Source organism: Podarcis bocagei (genome assembly GCF_964188305.1).
Source record: "Podarcis bocagei genome assembly, chromosome: 10".
NCBI lineage: Eukaryota > Metazoa > Chordata > Lepidosauria > Squamata > Lacertidae > Podarcis > Podarcis bocagei.
The window spans coordinates 22,145,740-22,167,223 of NC_138135.1; the positions used below are offsets into that span (position 1 = coordinate 22,145,740).

A 21,484-nucleotide genomic window follows, 5' to 3' on the forward strand; every position below is an offset into this window, starting at 1 on the left:
AATAGGGCCCATTTGGTCTGGTAGGGCAGGTGGCAGGGAGGCAAGCACAAGGGGGTTTGAGTTAACTAATGCTAGGTTTTGTCCCCATCTGCCCAGCCACGAGAGCTAGAACCTTGTTGCTTTTTAAAAGGAAAGCTCTGGACCTGGTTTCTGTGCTCCTTTGGCACTGCAACACACTCATAGCCCTGCCCATGTATTGTATACAAGTATTGCTATCGACTTTCAGAGCGATATATATATTTGCCAGCAGACTTCCGCTACTTTCTGCATTCCATTATTGTCTGTCTGATTTTGTATTTGTGGTTTTGTTTCCCCCCAGTGAGAGCCACAGGGCAGGGTGGAGACCTCATGTCAGATCTCTTCAACAAACTGGTCCTCCGACGCAAAGGTACGTTAAGATGCATCAAACTGTTCCCTCTGCAGGTTTCTAGCAAGGCAAAAAATTAGGGAGCCTCCTGATGGCAGAAAGTATGGCTTTCTTCTTGCAGTTGATCAAGAGGTTCAGAGCCAAGTTACACATTATGTAGATTTAGATTCCCCCCCAGTACTTTTTTCAAACCTTCAAAATCAGTTGTGTGTGTGAGAGAGAGATTCCCTATGGGGGGGGGGGTCAGGTGCACTCGACGTCCCAGGCCACTGTGGGAAATGCTGGACTAGATGAGACTTTTGCACCCTCCTGTCCAGAGGGAGGGTCTCATGCCTACTAGCAGAATTACCTGCTGCTCTGTTCTGTCAACTGGGTGGCTTGCTGTTAGGAGGTATTTTTTGCCCCTGTCAAAATGAATTTGGATTCTCAAAGTGTTCCAAACTAATCAGTCACTCAGATAATGTCAAGAGGTTTCTCAAGTGTTGGATATGAACACTCAGATATCCCAGCTAAGCTGCTCTTCTTGCCCTCTGCTGCTTGTTAACTCTTCCTCCTTCCCCAGGGTTTTAAGGCCCTTTTGGGTGGGGGAAAGGCGCAGGGAGGGCATGGCAGCAGGGGTGGCAAGGGGCAAGCCCAGCTTGAGTGGAGCAATGCTCAATGGATGGCTCCCTTTCGCTTAAATTGGGGCTGACCTGTTCAAACCAGATGCACCCAACCCTGCTATGAAAATTCATGCCGTCTCTAGGTTTCATCTGTACTAGAAAGGTATTAATGTCACTCCCAAAAGATTGGCAGGGTTTGCCAAATCAAGCACAACTAGAAGACTTCTGTAGTGGGTGCACTGCAACAGCAGGACTCTTCTCTTGCCTCCCCACCACAACGATTCAGTTTGCTCCCAGATCTGTTACATCTGGGAGCAAGATCTGCAGCCCCCTACCAAGTGAAACAGGCTCCAACTGTGTTTCTTAATGTGAAACTCACTGCAACAGTTTGAAAATCCATGTGCAGCAAAATAGCACGGAAGATGCAACACCGGATTGCTTTTGGCTGACTTGGCTGTGATGGCTGTACATAAGAGCCTGCTGGATCCGGCCAGTGGCCCATCTAGTCCACCATCCTGCTCTCAGTGGCCAACCAGATGCCTCTAGGAAAGCAGCAAACAGAACATGAGCACAAAAGCTCTCTGCCCTGCCCATGGTTTATGGGTACGCAGACAAATTACTGCCTCCACACTGACAGCCCTCCTCCTCCTCCATGAATTTGTCCAAAATCCTTTTAAAGCTTTTACCTGTCCTAAGTTATTCCAACATTCAGCCTTGTTGGATGTCCACAAGTTCTAGTGTTAGATAAAGAGAAAGAGAAAATCTTCTGTATCCTCTTTCTCCATGCCCTGCATAATACTTTTCTCTAAAGTCCCAAATGCTGCAGGCTACTTTTGTTCTTGAGTTCCCAAGAAGGGAACATGAGCAGTGGCAAGACAAAACACTTGCTACAGAATTAGGCCCAGGCCTGACCATGGTGTTCTCTGTGGACTATGAGGCATTCTCTTCCCATTAAGCCCGTAATGAGGAATTTCTCTCTCCCATCACCCCTGACAACTGGCTATGCTGGCTGGGACAGGGGGCAGCTATAGTGCAAAAGCAGCTTGGAGGGGCAAAGGTTCTCTGTCCCTGCCTTAAGCCTTCCTTTCCTGGGACTGGCACAGGATTCGACAGGCGGCTTCCCGGTTCACCCTGCTTCTGTTTGCTGAGCTAGTTTGCTTCCCTTGCCCTCTAGCTCACCGGCTGCCTTCATGCACCGTGTGCTTTCCTTTCCTCCCAACGCAGGCATCTCCGGCAAAGGGCCTGCAGCTGGAGGAGACAGCAACACCCCCAACGTGCCAGCGGGCGCCTTCGGCCGCATCTCTGATACAATCCCCCCTCTGCCGCCACCCCAGCAGCCAGCTGGCGAAGAGGATGAAGATGACTGGGAGTCCTAGATCTGCTTTCGGGACTTTGTTGTGAGTTCACTTCCATTCTGTTAACCTGGGACGGCTGCTGGGCTGAAGAAAGCGCTTCAGTAAGAGAGAGGCAACCTCTGGTCAGGGACACACTGGTGTCATCGAGAGATCGTATGTTTGTCTTTCCCCGTTCTGGCTTGTTTCTAACTCTTGCCAAGTATGCTTATTGATGGACAGCTGCTGCTTCCGCCCAGCTGTGTGAACCATCTCAAGTTGCCCTCTCTGCAGGACCTGCTGCTCATGCTCAGAAGACCAAAGTCAGGTTATTTTCTCTACTTCTGAGAAGAGCTGCCCCTGCAATGGGATGGGCTGCATGAAAGAGCATCATCAAGGCCTTTCTGGTCAGCAAAAAAACATTTCCCTCCTTGGTCTGAGGCCTGCAGGGGGGAGAGATGTGTGCTTTTAAGGGTGCCTAAGGACGGGGAGAGGTTTTTTATTTTCTCTCTCAGCCCACTTTTCTATGTAGTCGGCTGTGCAAGGAAGCAGCACCCTGACCTGTCAATGCAATAGAGTACTGATTTTTTAAAAGTCAAATGCAAGTTAACTGCTGATTTGTTTTCTGCTATTTATCTTCAGTGCAGACTGTAAAAGACAGAATTAAAAATCTGATACCCAGGAAGACAGGGGTGATGCCACTTTTTTTTTTACAGCCAGCGGAGCTAAGCTTTTTTGAGACACCACACATAGGCCTTGCCCCATTTGAATGGCCACAGGAGAAGCTTAATTACACTACTGTAGTATAAAAACCCTCACTCTCCAGTTTTCTCTTCTGTGCCCCCAAACAATAGGAGATCATCATATACAGGAGGTAAATCTACCTCTCCCCTTTCTCCTTACCCTCTATTAACTGTGGACGAAAGATTACATTTGCTTATGGTCACATTAGGTTAAGGCAGTGGAAGCTCTTTCTAGTTGCTCTGGGGAGCACTTAACGGCTGGATGCATCTTTAACAGGGACGTATAATTGGCCGGGAGTTCTTAGCTATCAAATGGCTATGGTCTCCCATTTATATAATACTTCAGGAACTGTAAAAGGTGGGTCCCACTTTTAATGCATGGAGGGCTGTAAGGAGCAAGTGGTTTAACGAAGCCTTCCGTTCTTTAGTTCTTGCATGCATGCAAGATCTGTGCCTTCTTTCCTGAGGCTTTAAAAGTGAAAAAGGGGATCACACTCTCTTCCTTCTCCCCCCGTAAACACAGCTTGTCTTCTTCCCTGGATGGACCAGTAACTACTTCACCAGTCCTGTGACTGTTGCTCTGACAACAGGAACTTTTTTGCTTAAAGTTCAGATAAGCAAGCTGAAAGCTTAGCACTCCCTTTGCTGAAAGGATTTATTCAGTTTAAACTTCTCATCAGCCAGGCTTACAGCTTCAAAAGCTGAAGTGACCCCAGTCAGTGTCCTCCTGACACACGTTCGCTCTCTTTCACTTTGTAGTTGGTCACATTCGAGCAGAGGGGAAGGGGAAAGAAGCTTTGGCTTCTCACGCTTTAAAGCATATTTAAAACAGACCTCTACAATTCTCCAAAACCTCTGCTTGGGTTTTCTCTCCCTCCCATCTGAGCCAGTTCTAAAAAACCAAAAACACAATTTTTCCATTGACTTGTCTGAGATCCAGGCATAGCTGTCAACTTATCCCTTTCCTTGTGAGGAATCCTATTCGGAATAAGGGAATTTCCCTTTAAAAAAGGGAAACGTTGACAGCTATGGGTCCAGGACAAAGTGCATCAGTTCCACTAATGAAAATCCCTGTAATGTCCGGGAAAATCCAGACGCGTGGCAGCCCTTATCTCTAGAGATGACAAGAGAGGGGGGGGCCAGAACCACCACTGGTGCAAATATGCAAGGGGAGGAACTAATGAACAAGGGATACATCACAAGGGATGCAGCTGCTCCCTTACCCTCAGGAACAGAGCACCTCTTGTCTAGCACAAATAGAAGAGCACTCCTCTCCTCCCACAGGGTTTCTGTAACCTGAACTCCTAGTGCAACATGCCTTAAAGGCTTGGCAACACAAAACTCCTTGAGCATGAAGTTTGAAAGAATGCTTTAGCTATTGAGAAATTCAAAAACAATACTGACATAAACAAACACTGAAGGCACTTCACACAGAGGGACGAGGCAGCTGCAAGCATTTCCGTTATCTGAAGGGTGAAGACTCACAACTTGATCTCTTCTCCACATGAAACTGCAGAACAGAAAATGGAAATTACATCAGGCATGGAACCACCAGAAGCAACAAGGAGCACAATCCCAACAGCCGAGCCATAAGCAGGCTTAAGCACCTGCTGGAACTGGGGAGGGGGGAGGCAGAACTAACTAGTTCCAAGTTGTGCCCCCACCATTTCTCCCACCGAGGTCTACAATGCCAACATTGAGGCGACACAGGAGGAAGCTGCTAGGCAGGGCCACCCCCATGGACTGGATGTAGAGAGGTGACAGCCTAGGGGGAATGGAAGAACTCGGGGGGGGGGGAGGACTTTTCCCCCAAGTCTTTTTTTTGTTTGTTTTCCCCCCCAAAAAAAATTGAAGGGAAAAAAGGATTATGAAATACCTTCTTTCCAAACAATACACAAATGTTTAAGACCAGATGTTAATATAGTTAGTCTCCTAAAATGATTTCTGAAACTCTTAACAGGAAGACTTCTTTGTAAAACTATGTACGGTATCATTACAAAACACATACACCAAGGACAAGCAAGCACCAAGTTGTATACTCTCAAATCTAAGCGCAAGATGTATATCTGCCTCTCGGAGGGCACTGCCATTGTCACAAGAGAAGGGAGAAGGACTCCGTGCCTTCTTTGCTTGTGGCCCTCTCATTGGCACAGCCAGTGCATGTTTCTGCCCTCAACTAGGCCTCAAAGAACTTGGGAGTGGGAGAAAGAACTGAGCAACGTTAATATTGTTGCCATCCAATTCATGCTGCTGCAAATCTGTTGGATCAAAAATTCAAAAGACAAAAACGTAAGCGATTATAACACCACTTCTGCATTTGACTGCACAACAAGACCAAGGAATGCAGCCTGGAATTCTGCCAAGCACATCCCTCCTGCAACATGGTGGCAAGAGCTTTGCTCAATACAGCCTCCAACTCCTCTTGCTTTCTTACACACTTCCATTTTCTGCAGCGTGTGGGGAGGGGGAACCTGGTCTGTGCTTGGAAATACACCAAATCAAGAAATAAAATGACATGGAAAAAACCGGAGGAAAAAGTATTTTCCCCCTTTCAATAGCTTTGAAATTTCCATAAATTTTATGCCTAACTAGATTTAAGAAAGAAGGCAGGCATGTGATGATGTTGGTGAACTGGTGCTCCACATGTCCTCATGAACCAACCTCCATTGCAGACCAATGCCAAGATTCTCATTCCATCCAGTGTGTGTGTGTGTGTGTGTGTGTGTGTGTGTGTGTGTGTTGTGGGAATAAGCAGAGCCTGGCATTGTGACTCACCTTTCTTAGTGCTGCAAAGGCTGGCCCAAAGACAGGTTTGGTCTGAGTCCTGCTCTTGATCCACTGAGGTAGTTTGTTGAAAATAGCTGGACGGGCATACCTGTGATCTAAGAGCACAATGCTGGCAAAGTCCTTCTGATGGCGAATTGCTCTCCCTGTTAAGAGAAGCCACACACATAAATCAGTCAGCTGTCAACTTATTACAGCAGGAGCAGCCAACGTGATGCACTAAGGCAACCTTACACATGTTCACAGAATTACTGTCCTCTCCCCCCACCCCCCACGTATGAGATAACAGCTGCATGAGAAAGAAAACCAGTTCCTCTTCTGGCTTACAAAAGCTTCCTTGCCCAGTTACTGCTATGGGGAGATTCTCTCTCACCATGAACAGCTAGGCATGTGGCTATTAACAAGGCTGGGTTAACATGGTGGATGGCAGCTTGAGGACTGCGCAAAAATATTGACAAGTTGGTACTTTTGTTCCTGTTGCTTTCACTGCTTGAGATTCAGGCTACATGCATCAGAAATAGCTGCTTCTAAACTCTGCCAGCCCACAGGAAGCCACCATCAGTGCTCTGTTGGAGAACATCAAAACCCACTTGCGAATTCTGCACTTACCTATTGACTGGTTGACCGCTTTCATGCACAAGTTCTCAATCAGAGTTCTGCCTGGTGCCTGGCCTGCGGTTTTGGGCTGGAGGAGGGAAACCAAGATGACAGAGGAAGGTAAGAATGAGCAAAGTATCCCCAGAGTCAAGAGCCTTCCTGGCTACCCACCCTCAATGCAGAGGGCAGCACCAGAGCAGGCATGAAAGTAGCAAGGACTTGAACTACATTTTGGCCTGCCAGTCAAGTCAGGTTGCATATCCAGTACTAGCTGGAGCTGGGCTTGAAGTAAGGGTAAAAGGAGGAGTCAAAAGTACACAGTAGGGAGCTATCCTAAATAATGGGGAAACACCTGTCTAGGTGTTTAGCTTTAGAATAAGGTAACAACAAATGAATTTCAAAGCCTGAGATTCCATCTTGATTTGGGCCCTGCATAAGAAGCAAAAATAAGAGGTGTCCCAGGAACTGAGCATGGAATGTGCTGCTTGAGGTACAAACACACATCCTGCCTGATTTACCAAAGAACAACCCCCCCAAAAACCTTACATCATGAAAGCAGCAGCACCAGCTCATTCCCAAGCCAATAAACAGCCAGTGCTCTCCAAGTACAGGGACATTAAGGGCAATTAAAACAACATGCATGGCTCATGCACAACGAGCGAATCATGTCACAGTATCAAGGAGCGATGGATCAGCCACCTAAGAGGAACTGTGCACAGTTTCCCCCTCACCTCAGATGTAATAAAGTTTTCAGCTGAGGCTGCCTTATGAGCTCCCCGTGAAGAAGCCCTAAGCGCTGTTCTGCCTGATGCTATGAGCCTCTATTACCAGCCACTAATTTGATACTGCAGTAGTTAAATTCCATTACAAGGACCAAGCTGTTAACCTCATGTAAGAATGGGGAATCATTACAAGCCTCTCTCACTTAAGATGAATGAAGCATGTGTGTGTGTGTGTGTGTGTGTGTGTGTGTGTGTGTGTGTTTAAGCACTCTGGCTTTAAAGGAGCAACATTAACTTTCTAATTTGGGTGGCCAATTGGGGGGGGGGAGGTGGGGGGGGAAGTAGCTCTTTCCCAAGAACAGCAAAAAGGTACATGGCTATGAAAAGAGTTCTCCATAATGCAAGTGTGTCCCTACACTGCTTTGCCACGTTGCAAAGCGGATACAGCAAGAGTGGAAAGGGGTGGACAGTTACCATAGTCTTGTCAAGGTATGCCATTTTCTCTTGAAGTTCTGGCGACTTGATGTTGGGGTAAGGCATGCCCACCATGATCACACACCTAGGAATGGGGGGGGGGGAGGCAAGAGAGAAAGACAGACACCCACCAACCACAGGTATTTCGTTAGCTTTTGTAATAATACCGCAATGCCCCTTTTAGCAGGAAAACGTCAAAGAGGCCATGTTTCATCCTAACATTGCATTAATAGGATTGTGGAGCAAGTACATTAGATACAAGACAGTTTTCCTCCCCCTGGAATCATGCATAAGAGCTCAGGAAACTTTCAAATAAACAGAATTTGGGCAACCATTTTTTGCCCTGGGGGGCGGGGATGTGTGTGGCAGAAGGAGGTTTAATCTAGCGTAAGTTTGCTCCCTGTGCAAACTGTCCCTCTAGGAGGAGCACTTCTAGCTCAATTCAATTTCTGAAACCGATTTTAGTCCTCTAAGTAACAGTGGGGTAGGACAGAGCCTTAAGAGGAAATGCTAAAGGCAAATCATCGCTTAAGGAAGTACTTCCAACATCCAGAGGCTGCTAGTCTCCAGTCTATGCATTTAATAATTTTATTATTTATATGTCACCCATCTGACTGGGCTGCCCTGGCCATTCTGGGCAGCTTCCAGCAAAAAAGGGAAAAAACCCCACAGAAAAACAGTTCCTTTGCCCCTCTACCTCACTGCCAAAATCAAAAACTTGAACTAGAAGAAAGTATTTATTTCAGCTGCAGAACTGCACTGGAGAGAAAGGGTTAATGGGGGGCGTTTCCCACATCTCTGATCACAAGCCAGTCATTTACCTTCCCAGGTCATCGGAAAAATTGATTCCTTCGCTCATTTTCCCACCAACGACAGAGAACAGCAGCGCTCCTGTCATGGGGCCTCCTGATTGGCTGCAACGCTGCATAAAAGAAAGCCCGCCCCCAGGGGGTGGGTGGTTAAAAGATGGGAAACAAGCGCACCTCTAGGCCAAAGCAGCAGAGTTCAGCTTAGCTGATACAAGGGCATTGCCTTTTTCCACTAAGTACCTTAGCAGCCTGCCAACCCCTTGGCTCTCACCTTGATGCTCTTGGCATATTCAGCCAACACCTGCTCCACCTGGTTCGCTCGCTTTGGTTCCTGAAATATCTGTTTAAAAAACGCAGAAAACATCAGCTGATGGAGAGAGATGCTGAACTTGCCCAAAGCAGATCGTCATTATCAGTTTAGCTGCATGTTGTCTTTCTGCACACAAAAATCATGCTGAAAGTTGCTTAACACAAGCAATACATCACAGGATCAACCACTGCAAGAACAATTTCATAAAAGCAAACAAACTTAACAGAATACAAAAAAACAAAAAAACCCACCCCAGAATTTCAATTCAGCAAGTGTAGCAACATTACACCTCCAGGCAGTAGCAAATACAACTCAACCTTGGTACAAAATATTCCAGCAGCTGCTTCTAAATTCACTACAGATTAGACAAGAATCAGGTGAATCTGACCCAATATGGAGGCCTCAGCTTCCCCACTGAGAATTAACTGCTCCTTTGGCATTACCAGTTCAGGCAGCATCATAGCAGGAAACATGGAGGAAGACGACAAAAGACTTAGTACCAGAATAACCCCCTTCAGACCTGTGTAGCATCTGCACCATCACAGCAAGAGGATCTTGGCTTTGCTTTTATTTATTTTTAATTAAAAACACAGATTTTGTCAGTAGGAAACTAAGGTTCCGATCCCCAATTGACTGTGATGCTCCTCAAGTAGGTCCTGGGCAACCCGGTTATGAGGTTGAATGGTTGCTCCTTGGAGGAAGAGGACACAAATTGAGAATCACACACACACAACTGAATGGGTTTTTATTATGCAATGCCATATGTCCTGTTTGCTCATGATTTGTTGTGCTCACAATGAACTCTCAGGATTTAGCTCTCCAGGTTACAGAAGCTTAATTTTCGATTTGCAAAATAAATTTCAAATGGCCGTCATCTCTGGGCTCTTGTCTGCCTCCGCTGCCAAAGAGCCAAGCTTGCTGCGCTTTGAGAAAGCATGGAGCAGCGCTTAATCTAATTTAGACCCAAGTACACCAATCAGTCGCCCAGCAAGTATTGCTTATTCATTATTGGGGGGGGGGGGGTGGAGGGGAATTGGACATATAAACAAACATCCTCTCTGCTTCACTGTGCAGGCAGCGGGAACAACTCAAGGAGAGGGAACAAAAAACAGAGCAGAGGACTGTAATCAGCCAATAATGGTTTGATTCCGGAACGAATGGCTTCCGCTTAAAAGCACCAGCAGCACCAGGCTGAGCAATTACCTTCTTTTTAGAGGCCAGCTGGGTAAGCACCCCGGTCTTCTCCCAATGCGTATAAACCTGCTTCTCATACTCGTAAGAGGGGAAGAAGCACACCACGCCCCCAGGGACGACGTTGCACAGGTTGCAAAGTATCCGCCCCACCTCAGCCATCTAAAGAGAGAAAAGAAGCCACCACACTCTTTAGGGCACCGGGTTCAAAAGCCACTGCCTGTATATTAGGCCCAGAGGAAGGGGCCAGCCCCCAAGCCCCACCCGCTACCCTCCTCTCCTCCACCCCATTTGTCCCAGCAGCGGCTTATTATTTTGTACGGAATGCACTGCCAGTTCTGAAAAGGCTATCAAAATGGAGTAAGTTTTGCTACATCCAAACAGCTGCTGTGATAAGAGAATGCTGGGTTTGACGGGTGCCTGGTCTGATCCAGCAAGGCCGGTTGCATCTCCCCCAGCAAGCTCAAAACATGAAGCGACATATCTTGAACAGTCAAAGTAATGGGACGGATACTGACCATCTGAGGTAGGCCTCGCTTCTCATAGGTGAATTCCAGCTGCTGGTTGGATGGGCCACTGCAGAGGATGATGGGTAAAATGTTGTCTGGGGGAATCACGTGACCTGACAACATATGAGCAGGCAGAAGGAATGAGAGGCAGCGAAGCTGAACAGCCATCCCTATTCATAGCCGCTTGGAAGCAAAGCCGTACCCGAGCCCACCTCTGGACCCACGGGCCACCATCAGATTTCAGTGGTCAAGCAAATTGTGTGGCAGAGTCACCTTAAAGAGAGCCACTAAAAACACAAGGTGTAATTTAATCGGAGCAAGGATTCCTTACTCCCTGACTGAACGCTTGAAAGTCACAACTGAAGGGGTGACACGGGAAGCAAGGTGGGATGTGAGTTTGGCACTGACACCTGTGCATAACACAAGTAGCCGTGGATTCTCATAGCAAGCACTGATTCTGTCTGGGGACTGGCATGAGCCACGCTGACTGCTGATTTCGTGACATTTCTTCTCAGCCTGGAGATCTGTAAACAGGCATATTTCCATGGCGACACCCACGCCTTCAAGATTCTCTCCTCCTAAAGAAACGGGTCTTTGAAACAATGCCCTGAATCACTCCTACTGGCAAGCAGGAGAGAAAGATCATTTGGCTCTTAACTATCATATGCTAATAGCAAATTCGATTACCCAAGTGTGAATCCAAAAGGGCACCACCCACAAACAAAACTGGGGGAGGTGGGAATGCTTAGGGAAACCCCAAGGTTTGAGAAGTACAAAAAGAGAGAGAGAAAGCCTAAGTGGACACCACACACACACACACACACACACACACTCAACACTCCAATGCAGACAAATTCTCAGTGGGCAAGGAATGACAACTGACTTGGGGGGCATGGATTGGAGTCTGCTGGAAGCAGGCATGGCTGGCTGGAACCCTGAATGGGAGCAGTGTTTCGTCCCTGTCCTACACAGTCATGTTTATATGGCAGAAAGCCCTAGTTAATTCACTGGAATTTGCAGCCATAGTTGCATTTTCCATCTTGGGTTTTTAAAGTGGAGGGAGGGAGACAGCAGTTCTGGCCCTTCTGCTTTCAGCTTATTGCAAGTACAGCTGCATTCACCAGTATGGATGCTGCCAGGGATTCCCCGTGTAAAGTGGTGCTGGAGGTGGGAGGCCACTGGGCTGCAGCATTTCGGCAGGCAAGGATGGAGCAGGGAACGTTTTGCTACACACAGTGCCATAGCAACAGGCAGGCAGGGTCCATCTGCCCACTGCAATTTGCTGGATGATAATAGTAATTTTAAAAGCACTCCTTTCCCTTCCCTGTCTCCGAGGCTCACCGCAGGAGAACTCCTCGATCCTGTCGGCACCGACACCAGCGCAGACAAGCAGTTGCTCCCGGAAATCGGCCACCTGCAAGTCACAAGGCTTTCATAAAAAAATAGGAAGGCTCAAGCAGCAGGCAGGGCTAGATGGGTGACCTTGGCCAAAATCAAGGGCAGAGCACATGGGCCAAAGTCCTCCTACGCAGAAACCAAATCCTGCTACCTATGTAGGAAGATGCTGTATATATACCAGTTCATGCTACTTGTCCATAGAGCCCAGTATCGTCTACTCTGTCTGGCAGCAGCTCGAAAGAGCTCTGCTAGTTGAGATCTTTTTAAGTGAAAATTGCAAGAACTGAACCTGGGTGTCCTGCGTGCAAGGAATGAGCTCCCTTAGCAAACTATGGTCCAGTCAGACGCACTGACCCATTGCACCACGGGAAGAAGCCATTCAAGAGACTGAACCAACCCTCTCAGCATATCGCCTCCCTGTTTCTGAGATGCCTACAGAACCTCCCACAATCTCTTTCACCCACAAGGCAAATATTTCAGTGGTGCACTGTAGTAATGTTCAGCTGTGGTTGCCAGCCTGCCCTGTGACTTTAGCTGCTGTCAAGCTAGCTTTTATGATTTATAGCTGTTTTTCTGCAATTTTATTGAATCTGTATCTTGTCATCTGCCCTGGGAATCTGCTAAAATGAAAGGTGGGTTATAAATGCACCTAATAAAATAAATAAGCAAAACAAAGAGCAGGCCCAACTCTTTCCATTACATCTCCAGAGCACACGAGTAAGAGAGCAACTTTCTAATAAATTTATCACTCTGGTGTGTGGTCTTTTCTTATTAATTTTTTTCTGGGCTCCACTATGTTTTAAACTGTTGTTGCTTACTTTGAATTTTTTGGAACTTTAAAAAAAGTTTTAAAGTATTAATGTTGTATTATCTCGATTTTATGTTCTATAAATGCACTGAACAGACTTTGTTCAGAAAGGCAGCCTAAAATAAGTAACGTTCAAAAATAACACTCAGAAACCCCCAGTGAAAAGTCCTCCAGATAATGCCTGCGTGGAAAGACAAACCCAGATCTGCAAACTATCCTTTTAAGGCTGGCTGCACACCAGCAGGTTGTCAACATCGCAACTGAACTGCGACACCAACCAGTTGTGTGCCACATGTGGAAGAACAAAGTGGCATCTGCACCACAAGGTTGGTGTAATTATTAGGCTGCATCCAGAAGAGTAAATGGCCACAAGACCATTGCAAAGCTTGTGCCCCATCCCATATTTCAGGAATACAGTGCATGCCCTGACCATTTCTCTTATTTCTGTCCCATATGACTTGATTTTCCAGATGGTGCAAGCAACTCTGTCTCCCTCAGTCCCACTGGCCATGCTAGGAAATGAAGTACAGTACTGCCACCAAGTGGCTCCTTCAACACATCGTCAGATTTTGTTTATTTTATTCCTTTCTATATTGCAAACATAGGGACGCGGGTGGCGCTGTGGGTTAAACTACAGAGCCTAGGACTTGTCGATCAGAAGGTTGGCGGTTCGAATCCCCGTGCCGGGGTGAGCTCCTGTTGTTCGGTCCCAGCTCCTGCCAACCTAGCAGTTCGAAAGCACGTCAAAGTGCAAGTAGATAAATAGGTACCACTCCAGCAGGAAGGTAATTGGCGTTTCCGTGTGCTGCTCTGGTTTGCCAGAAGCGGCTTAGTCATGCTGGCCACATGACCCGGAAGCTGTACGCCGGCTCCCTTGGCCAATAAAGCGAGATGAGCGCCGCAACCCCAGAGTCGGTCACGACTGGACCTAATGGTCAGGGGTCCCTTTACCTTTACTATATTGCAAACACAGAACCATTAGAGTTGGAAGGGACCCCTGGGGTCATCTAGCCGAACCCCCTGCAATGCAGAAAACTGCAGAACCCCATCCAGTTTGAAAGCATACCAAACCCAGCTTAGCTTTGCAAATGTGATAACTGTTTAATTGCTGCACTGCAAGGAGAACACTATCAGATCTCGGTTAAAAGCGAAACATCCTAAAAAATAAAAAACTGAAGCAAGATATATTCAAGAAAACAGCAAGGACAAAATGGACCATCTAACAAGGTTTTGTAAAACAAATGCATCTTTTTTTCTTAAGAAGGTTTGAAGTAACTAAGCCTTTTATAGTTGGCACCTAAAGCTCACAGCAGATGGTGCCAGCTTGATTTCATGAGGCAGAGAGTTCCACAGTCTCCATGACGCCACACTCCATGCACAACTTCTCGTCATGGACAGCTGACATGCCTCAGTGGCCGAATACGAAGACTGTGCAGTGGTCAAGGGAATAAGGTGGCCTTTTAAAGTACATAGGAAGCTGCCTTATACCGAGTCAAGCAATTGGTCCATCTAGCTTAGTACTGTCTACACTGACTGGCAGCAGCTCTCCAGGGTTTCAGAGATGCTGGGGACTGAACCTGGAGCCTTCCACATGCAGAGATGCTCTACAACTCAGCTGCAGTCCTCCCTCACAGTACACAGAACCCAGGTTGCTTTGGGTTTTATAAACCAATGTTAAGGCCTTGGAGACAGAGCACTGGCAGCCAGCGCAGCTCCATAATCATGAACCAATGAAGTTGCACTGTTTTTATCCTAGCTGCAGAATTTGGAGCAGGAAGTATTGTAACCTTGCCCAACGGGGGGCTCGAAGCCACAATGTCTCATGCTCTACCAACTGAGCTATGCGTTGTCAAAGCCCATCCTCCTCCCTCTTCCCCAGTTAAGAGGCTTGTACTGGCCTCATATGGTACAGCTTAGAGCTACAGTGGTGCCTCTTTTCGTCTTGCGATGTTTTTCGTCTTGCGAAGCACGGTCCATCGCAACTGCGCCTCTTAAAGCGGCTTTTTTAAAAAAGCGCAAGACGTTTTCGTCTTGCGAAGCAAGCCCATAGGGAAATTCGTCTAGCGAGGCAACGCAAAAACGGAAAACCCTTTCGTCTAGCGAGTTTTTCGTCTTGCGAGGCATTCGTCTTGCGGGGCACCACTGTATGGGACTGTAAAGAAATCCATACCAACAATTTCCATGCCTAGTTATATGACTATATGAAGCTGACTTAGACCAGATGACACCACTGGGTTCATCTACCTCAGCATTGTGCCCCCTGACTGACAGCAGCTCTACAGGGTTTCAGACCGTGAACATTCCCAGCCCTAGGTGGAGATGCCAGGGATTGAATTTGGGATCTCGTGTGTGTGTGTGTACGCACACACCTTAAGCAGGAAAGCAGAATTAACAAAAACATTCCTCCCTGACTTCTGAAACAAGCACAGCCCCCTTCCAACTGGGATTGCTAGTTAGCTATCCACCCACGGCTTACTCCTTTCCCCACCCCCTATATTCTGCAGCTCCACTTATACCCTGCCAGCAGTTGGGGCTCAGATGCAAAAAGCCTGGCAGAGACTGGTCCTGCCACCATGGTGTTACTGAAATCCTGATTTTTCTGAAATGACCCCTCCTGGCAAGATCACCGCTTGAAGGTCAAACACAAGAGGCTAAGGATCCAGGACTTATCAAAAGCAGCAGGCAGCCTGAAGAAATAAGGCAAAGAAGCACAGGCTTGAATGTCAAGCTAATAAATAAATTAATAATAATAATAATAATAATAATAATAATAATAATAATAATAATGTGAGCCAAAGACTCAAAGAGACACCTTATAAACCTAGCAGATTCTGTTCTTTTACCAGGAAGGGCCTGCTCCATAAAGGTTATGGAGGATTTGCTTAGGTTGTGTACACCACCAGTTTAAAGTGGATTTGGGGGCCTCCAGTTGTGCAAGTGTTTGACACCACCCACATATTGTTGTCATCCAAAGGGAAACCTACACTCCCCCTCCAACGCTTATTTAATTCAGAGTTTCCTGATCCTTTGATAACATGGTAGGAGAGAAAGAACCAGACATAAAATTGTTACCCAACGGTGGGCATTCTGGAAGCGCATTGTGTGAGCCTTTCCCCCCCCCCCCTTTTATGTTCATGGTGATTGATGGGTCCCATCTATCACCAAGGTTACAATACTTCCTGCTCCAAATTCTGCAACTAGGATAAAAGCAGTGCAAGTTCGTTGGTTAACCTTCAGTGTGAGTTCACAGCTTCCTAAAGACAGCATGTAGCCCCTTCTACCACTGCCTGCTTGTAAGCAACCGCTATTCAGACCAAACAAAAGTCTAGAGATGTCAAGAAACGTCTCTCACCGGCTGCATGGTGCCTCCAGCAATGACCACGGCCCGACACTCCTTCAGCACCTGGGCAAAGTGCACCGCCGGATTCAGAAGAAGAAACTTGAGGCTGCTCTGAGCTAAAGTGCCTGGAAAAGGAATCATAGAATTGGAAGGGACCCCAAGAGCCATCTAGTCCAATCCCCAGCAATGCAGGAATCTCAGCTAAAGCATCCCTGACAGTGGGCCATTCATCTACCCAACACTGTAATTTCACCAAAAGATACATTTTGAGAGCATGGGGGGGTGGGGTTTGACAGCACCATCGCTGCCTGTACCAGAAGAGCACTGTTGGTTTTCCTGTCCAACTTCTGGCTCCAAGCAAACAGATCCTTGCAGATTTTCAGGCTGCTTTGAACTAAACTGGGGGGGGGGGGGAGACGGGGGACGACTCTCTGAAGGAGAGAGTGGCTTCTCACAGAAGCAAGTGGCTTTTCAATCCTTGTGGCCCAGGCCTCAATCTATACCAGCAACTGCAATTTTAGTTAGTTAAATAATGTACGCCCGTCAACTTGCCCCGTACCTTGCCGGGTGAGGATGACTCTTCCATCTTGGTTTGCGTTTGTGAGCGCAGCCAGAAACCCCTCAATGTGCATTAGGGGAGATGCCATTTTTGGCTGCTCATCCTCAGCCTCTCCAGGGGAGCTGTGTTGAGTCCCTGCAAACCAAAAGAGCAACCTCAGATGGTGAACTTAGTGCCACAAAGCCAGGGGATGCTCGGCAGCTAGGAGGGTAACAAGCTCAGAAGACAATTTTCATTCATACCACATCTGAAAATTGTTAATGAGATCAAGCAGAGAAACTGATGAAACTCTTGCCAATGCAGGTTTTCTGCTCGTGGTCTAAGCGCCCTGTGTAAAAATGCCCACAGCCCCATCAAAACTTAATTTATTTTGGAAAGAAGGAAAAAATTCAAGCTGTTTCCCCCTAAATGAGGAAACGGCATTCAGGAAACAGCTTCAGTAAATTAACTTGCTCCCCAGGGTGGAGTGAACGGACACACCCTGGTCCACATGGACCTGAAGCTCTTGCATGCTTGAAAAGGCCCCATTCATTTCCACAGAGCGAGCAAACCCATGCATGTAAAAGAATACATGTGGGTCCTCTGATTCCATTGAGAGGAAGGGCAGGCAGAGGAGCTCCACGGATACACCAGCATCCCCATGGGGTTACGAAATCACTGCACTGGCAACCATTATCATTGGTTCTGCCTTTTCTAGCCCATTTCACAACTCAACACCTGAGCCCACCTTCCTTCCCTTGCCTCTTGTTCAAAGTTTGCAGGAAATTCTGCAAGCCCGATATCTTCTGGTCTTCTTTCCGAGTTTTCAGAGCTCCAGACGCCCCGTACCTTTCGATAAAGCCAAAGAGCTGCCAAAATGTAGACAGATTAGAAGTAGTATTAAGGTATTGCCCATAACAACTGGTTCTACGCTCAGGGACCTTTCCTGCAAAGTCTGCAGAATCTTGCATGGTTAAAAACAACAACTTTAGAACCCACTGCAACTTCTACATTCAGACAATGTACAGGTTTGGCTATAAAGTGATGCCCAATTGGCTGGGATCACTGCAGAAAGGAGATGAAATATATTTTATGCTAGTCATTCTTTGTTAAGCTTCTTCTTGTTGTTGTACTGTATTATTATTATTATTATTATTATTATTATTATTATTATTATTATTATTATCTTCCATTTTTATTCCTCTTTGTGGCTGTTTTAATTATTTTTTTACTTTGATATTTTGCTTGTTGCATTTGCAAATCTTATAAAAACATTTTTTAAAAAAGAGTAAGGAGACAGAAGCCCTAACCAGGAATATAATGGTATCAAAGCAGCAGCAGATATGGGAACAGACAAAAAAAATTAAAACAATATTTTCATTATTAATTTCCACCCCCAGAAAACAGTCCCCTCCCCAGTGCTACCTTTTTGCTCTGAAAATTCAAACTGGCAACCATTCAGAGCAACTTCATATAAGTGACCTTTTCTGTGAAATTGCAGAAATCAGTTCCATTAAGTACCTCGGATTTTCTTTGCAGGGGAGAAAGGGGGGGGGAAGAGTTTCTAGTCCCCAAGACTGCAGAGAGAAACCTGCAAAAATGCTGCAGCAACAAGCAGCTTTTGTACAGGCATCTGAGCAGAAAGTACCTGCCCCCACATTCTAGCAGAATAAAAGGCAGAGAGAACAATACCTTCCTGCTGATGAGGCTTTTCGCACAGTAGTGTTGAACCTGTTGGAAGAGAGAGAACACACAATGGAACGCTCTTACTCAACTTATTTGCTTAGCTCCATATCCCAGCCGCCTCTGTCCAACTGTCACAACTCAACTACTTTTATTAGTTGCTCCAGCAGAAGACTGAACTACACTTCACTTCACAGGTTTAAGTTAGAGGTGGATTTGTAAGAGGCAGAAGCAAGCAGTCCTCCAAAGGATTCCTACCACGCTCCAAGGATGCTCAAGCTTCGAGAGTCGCCACTCTGCCACTGCCATGCATGTGGCTGGCTCTTCTAGGAGGAGAAAGTCCCTGATCATTGTTAAGTAACATACACATGCATTTTCTTCTAGAGAGATGGAGTATGTGCCTTCCCAGTAGAAAATCAGCACAGTAGAGAGGAAGCGGGGTAAACGTTTCAACGTGCTAGGTTGTGCTAGGTTTGCATGCATGGAGTATATAATTTTTAATGCTTCTCCAAATAAAATAAGAGCTGACAGAAACAGAGTAGCCTATTTTATATTATCATTCTGCTTAGATCAGGCCAGGTTTCAATAGAGGATAAAAGAGGGAATTGACCAAAATAATAAACTGGGGGCGGGGATCAAATAAATTGGAAACATCACTGGTTGGGTGGTTCCTGGGTCTGGGAAAGCCTGAAGGCCTCTGGTGGAAACAAGAGGTCTGTTATAATATCCAGTTTTGCATATTTAAAAGGTTTAGATCCTAGCCTCAAGTGCAGCCATTTCCAGAATAGGTTACCTTACCTAGCTCCTGCTGTCTGCCTTTGACGCCTGACATTCATGTACTTTATGGCCCACCCTATCGTTCCGTCTGTAAACTGTTTGAATTGGTTTTAATACTGCGTTTTTATATTGTTTTCACCTGCCCAAAGACCTTATGCTGATAGGCAGGAAAGAAATTCAAGAAACCCTATAAATAAGTTTTTAAAAGTGTAATACAGTGGCACCTCACGTTACAGACGCTTCAGGTCACAGACGCTTCAGGTTACAGACTCCGCTAACCCAGAAATAGTACCTCGGGTTAAGAACTTTGCTTCAGGATGAGAACAGAAATCGTGTTCTGGCAGCGCAGCGTCAGCAGGAGGCCCCATTAGCTAAAGTGGTGCTTCAGGTTAAGAACGGACCTCCAGAACGAATTAAGTACTTAACCTGAGGTACCACTGTACTACAAACCAGTGTAGATAATATCTATTAAAATAAACTGAGAAGATGCTGTGGATGATTCAGGCAGACGTATCTCACATAAATGCCAGGGAAAACAGGTTATATTTTAAGCTGGCACCGGAAGGAGAATGTTGTCAACACCAGGGCAGGGCCAGAGCTCAGTGGTGGGGAATCTGATTTGCATGCAAAAGGTCACAGGTTCAATCCTTGGCAGCTCCATTGAGGGCTGGGAACATCCTATGCCTGAAACTCTGGAGAGCCATTGCCAGTTAGTGTAGACAATACAGTGCTAGATGGAACAATTTGGTATAAGGCAGCTTCCTATTGTCCTTACTTCCATGGCAAGGGCATTCCACAGCCAGGAAAAGGCCTTCTCACATGCTACCACTCATTTTCCCATCCCTGAATATCAAGAAGCCCCAGCTCCCCACTGTGGATGACACCTGGAAAACAGGGGGAGCTGACTAAAGGGAACACCACCACTTTAAACTTTGTTGCTTAACAAGTCCAGAGGAGGAAATAAAAACACATACTGGAATGCAGTATGTTTTGATTTGGAAACAGAGCATATTATTATTATTATTATTATTATTATTAGTATTAGTATTATTATTAGTATTATTATTATTAGTATTATTATTCTTTTTATTATACCACCCTTCATCAAAAGATCTCTGGATGGTTCACAAGCTAAAAATACAAATAAGTAGTTGAAACAAAAACAACAAAACACTCTTCAGAGCTGGGACGTTGAGTTCTCAGCTTCACAAAAATCCTATTAGCACAATTATAGACACTGGAACAAATCAATCCATTCCTAACCTTGAAGAGGTTGATGTTGTCAATCTGGCACTGGAACAGAAAGTCATTGATAGATTTCAGCTGCACCCCTGGGGGGGGCGGGAAAGAAAAAGAGAGAGAGAATTATCCTAGAGAGATATTCCTTATTCACTCCCAATTAGGTACCCCATATATCCAGCTGATCCATGTCATTTCAGACATTGGAGGCATGACGTACCTGCTTGTGGAATGCTCTGAGTGTTTGGATTCTGATTTATATTTCCTGTAGAACACAAAGAGCAGAGCAATGAGAAATAGTTTACAAAAAAGCCACTCTGAATTAAAAGTGCTGTTTCCCAAAAAATCCTAAACAGGGAGCTGAGATGACAAGGGCGGACTCCTAAGTGCACATATTAGCTCACACGTGCCACTGAAAGCAGGGGTGACTTCTGAGTTGCCATGCTTAGGATTCTGCCATATAAAGAATCATTTACAGCTGCAGACAGCAGCTGCCTAGAAACTGGTACCTGGAGTACCGTGTCTACTTCCGGGTTCAACGTATGATTTCTGTTTATTTTTTTAAACTGGAATATGTCCAGAAGTGAGCTATCGGGTGAGGGATCAGGAAACCACGTCTATATGAGGGAACGGGTGAAAAATGTGGGTAAGATACTAAAGGGAGGCATGAGAGCTGCCTTCGAGTAACTGCAGATGAGCAGTCCTTCTGTTGCTCCAGAAGGACTCATGGGTAGAAATGGAAAGGAAGCAGATTTCAGCCAAACTTGAGGAGACACTAAGAACAGCAAGAGCTATTTGACAGTGGAATAGACTGCCTTGAGGTGGGGCAGGGATGATGGGCTTTCCATTGCAGGGGATGGCCAACCACTTGTCAAGGACGCTATAGCTGCAGACCCCTACACTGAGCAAGAGGCAGAAGTAGGTTATGTCTAAGAGGCCACGCAATTCTGAAGTTCTGTCACTCTCCAAGGCTGCCACCTACAAGGAAATATTTTGTTCCAGTGCTGTGCATTCACGGCTGTATCCATCCCTAAACACAGATTCCAATTTGCTTCTCATTAAAGGGCTTATTGCATTTGTACATGCTTTAAAAAAATAATTCAACAAGCAATTTGGAATTTGATTACATTAAGCTGGTAGCAAGTTCGGTAAATACAGGAAGTTGACTTAATTATATGGCGTATAGCCAAAGCACGAGCAGACACTTGGGGGGGGGGACCCACGTGCAATAAGCAGATTCCTCTTTATGTACCTCTTTAAAA

The 21,484-nt window shown here is 46.1% G+C and overlaps 2 protein-coding genes across 7 annotated transcripts in view; one reads left to right on the plus strand and one right to left on the minus strand.

Annotated features, from left to right (window-relative positions):
• WASHC1 (WASH complex subunit 1) overlaps positions 1 to 2,985 on the plus strand; it is a 54,755-nt gene extending 51,770 nt beyond the window's left edge. For all 3 annotated transcript variants that reach the window (XM_081210280.1, XM_081210278.1, XM_081210279.1), the window contains exons 10-11: positions 320 to 388; positions 2,194 to 2,985. In XM_081210280.1, coding sequence (XP_081066406.1) covers positions 320 to 388; positions 2,194 to 2,345 — 221 coding nt within the window. In that variant the 3' untranslated portion in view covers positions 2,346 to 2,985. The remainder of the gene's footprint in view (positions 1 to 319; positions 389 to 2,193) is intronic.
• A 1,415-nt stretch (positions 2,986 to 4,400) lies between these two features.
• The window catches only part of DDX11 (DEAD/H-box helicase 11), a 34,423-nt gene continuing 17,339 nt past the window's right edge, over positions 4,401 to 21,484 (minus strand). For all 4 annotated transcript variants that reach the window (XM_081209916.1, XM_081209918.1, XM_081209917.1 and 1 more), the window contains 15 exons: positions 20,443 to 20,487; positions 20,247 to 20,314; positions 18,216 to 18,254; positions 17,272 to 17,392; positions 16,545 to 16,679; positions 15,998 to 16,110; positions 11,781 to 11,853; positions 10,449 to 10,552; positions 9,943 to 10,092; positions 8,701 to 8,769; positions 8,442 to 8,542; positions 7,621 to 7,705; positions 6,437 to 6,512; positions 5,819 to 5,973; positions 4,401 to 4,553 (listed from right to left, as the gene is read on the minus strand). In XM_081209916.1, the coding sequence (XP_081066042.1) occupies positions 4,506 to 4,553; positions 5,819 to 5,973; positions 6,437 to 6,512; positions 7,621 to 7,705; positions 8,442 to 8,542; positions 8,701 to 8,769; positions 9,943 to 10,092; positions 10,449 to 10,552; positions 11,781 to 11,853; positions 15,998 to 16,110; positions 16,545 to 16,679; positions 17,272 to 17,392; positions 18,216 to 18,254; positions 20,247 to 20,314; positions 20,443 to 20,487 (1,382 nt within the window). In that variant the 3' untranslated portion in view covers positions 4,401 to 4,505. The remainder of the gene's footprint in view (positions 4,554 to 5,818; positions 5,974 to 6,436; positions 6,513 to 7,620; positions 7,706 to 8,441; positions 8,543 to 8,700; positions 8,770 to 9,942; positions 10,093 to 10,448; positions 10,553 to 11,780; positions 11,854 to 15,997; positions 16,111 to 16,544; positions 16,680 to 17,271; positions 17,393 to 18,215; positions 18,255 to 20,246; positions 20,315 to 20,442; positions 20,488 to 21,484) is intronic.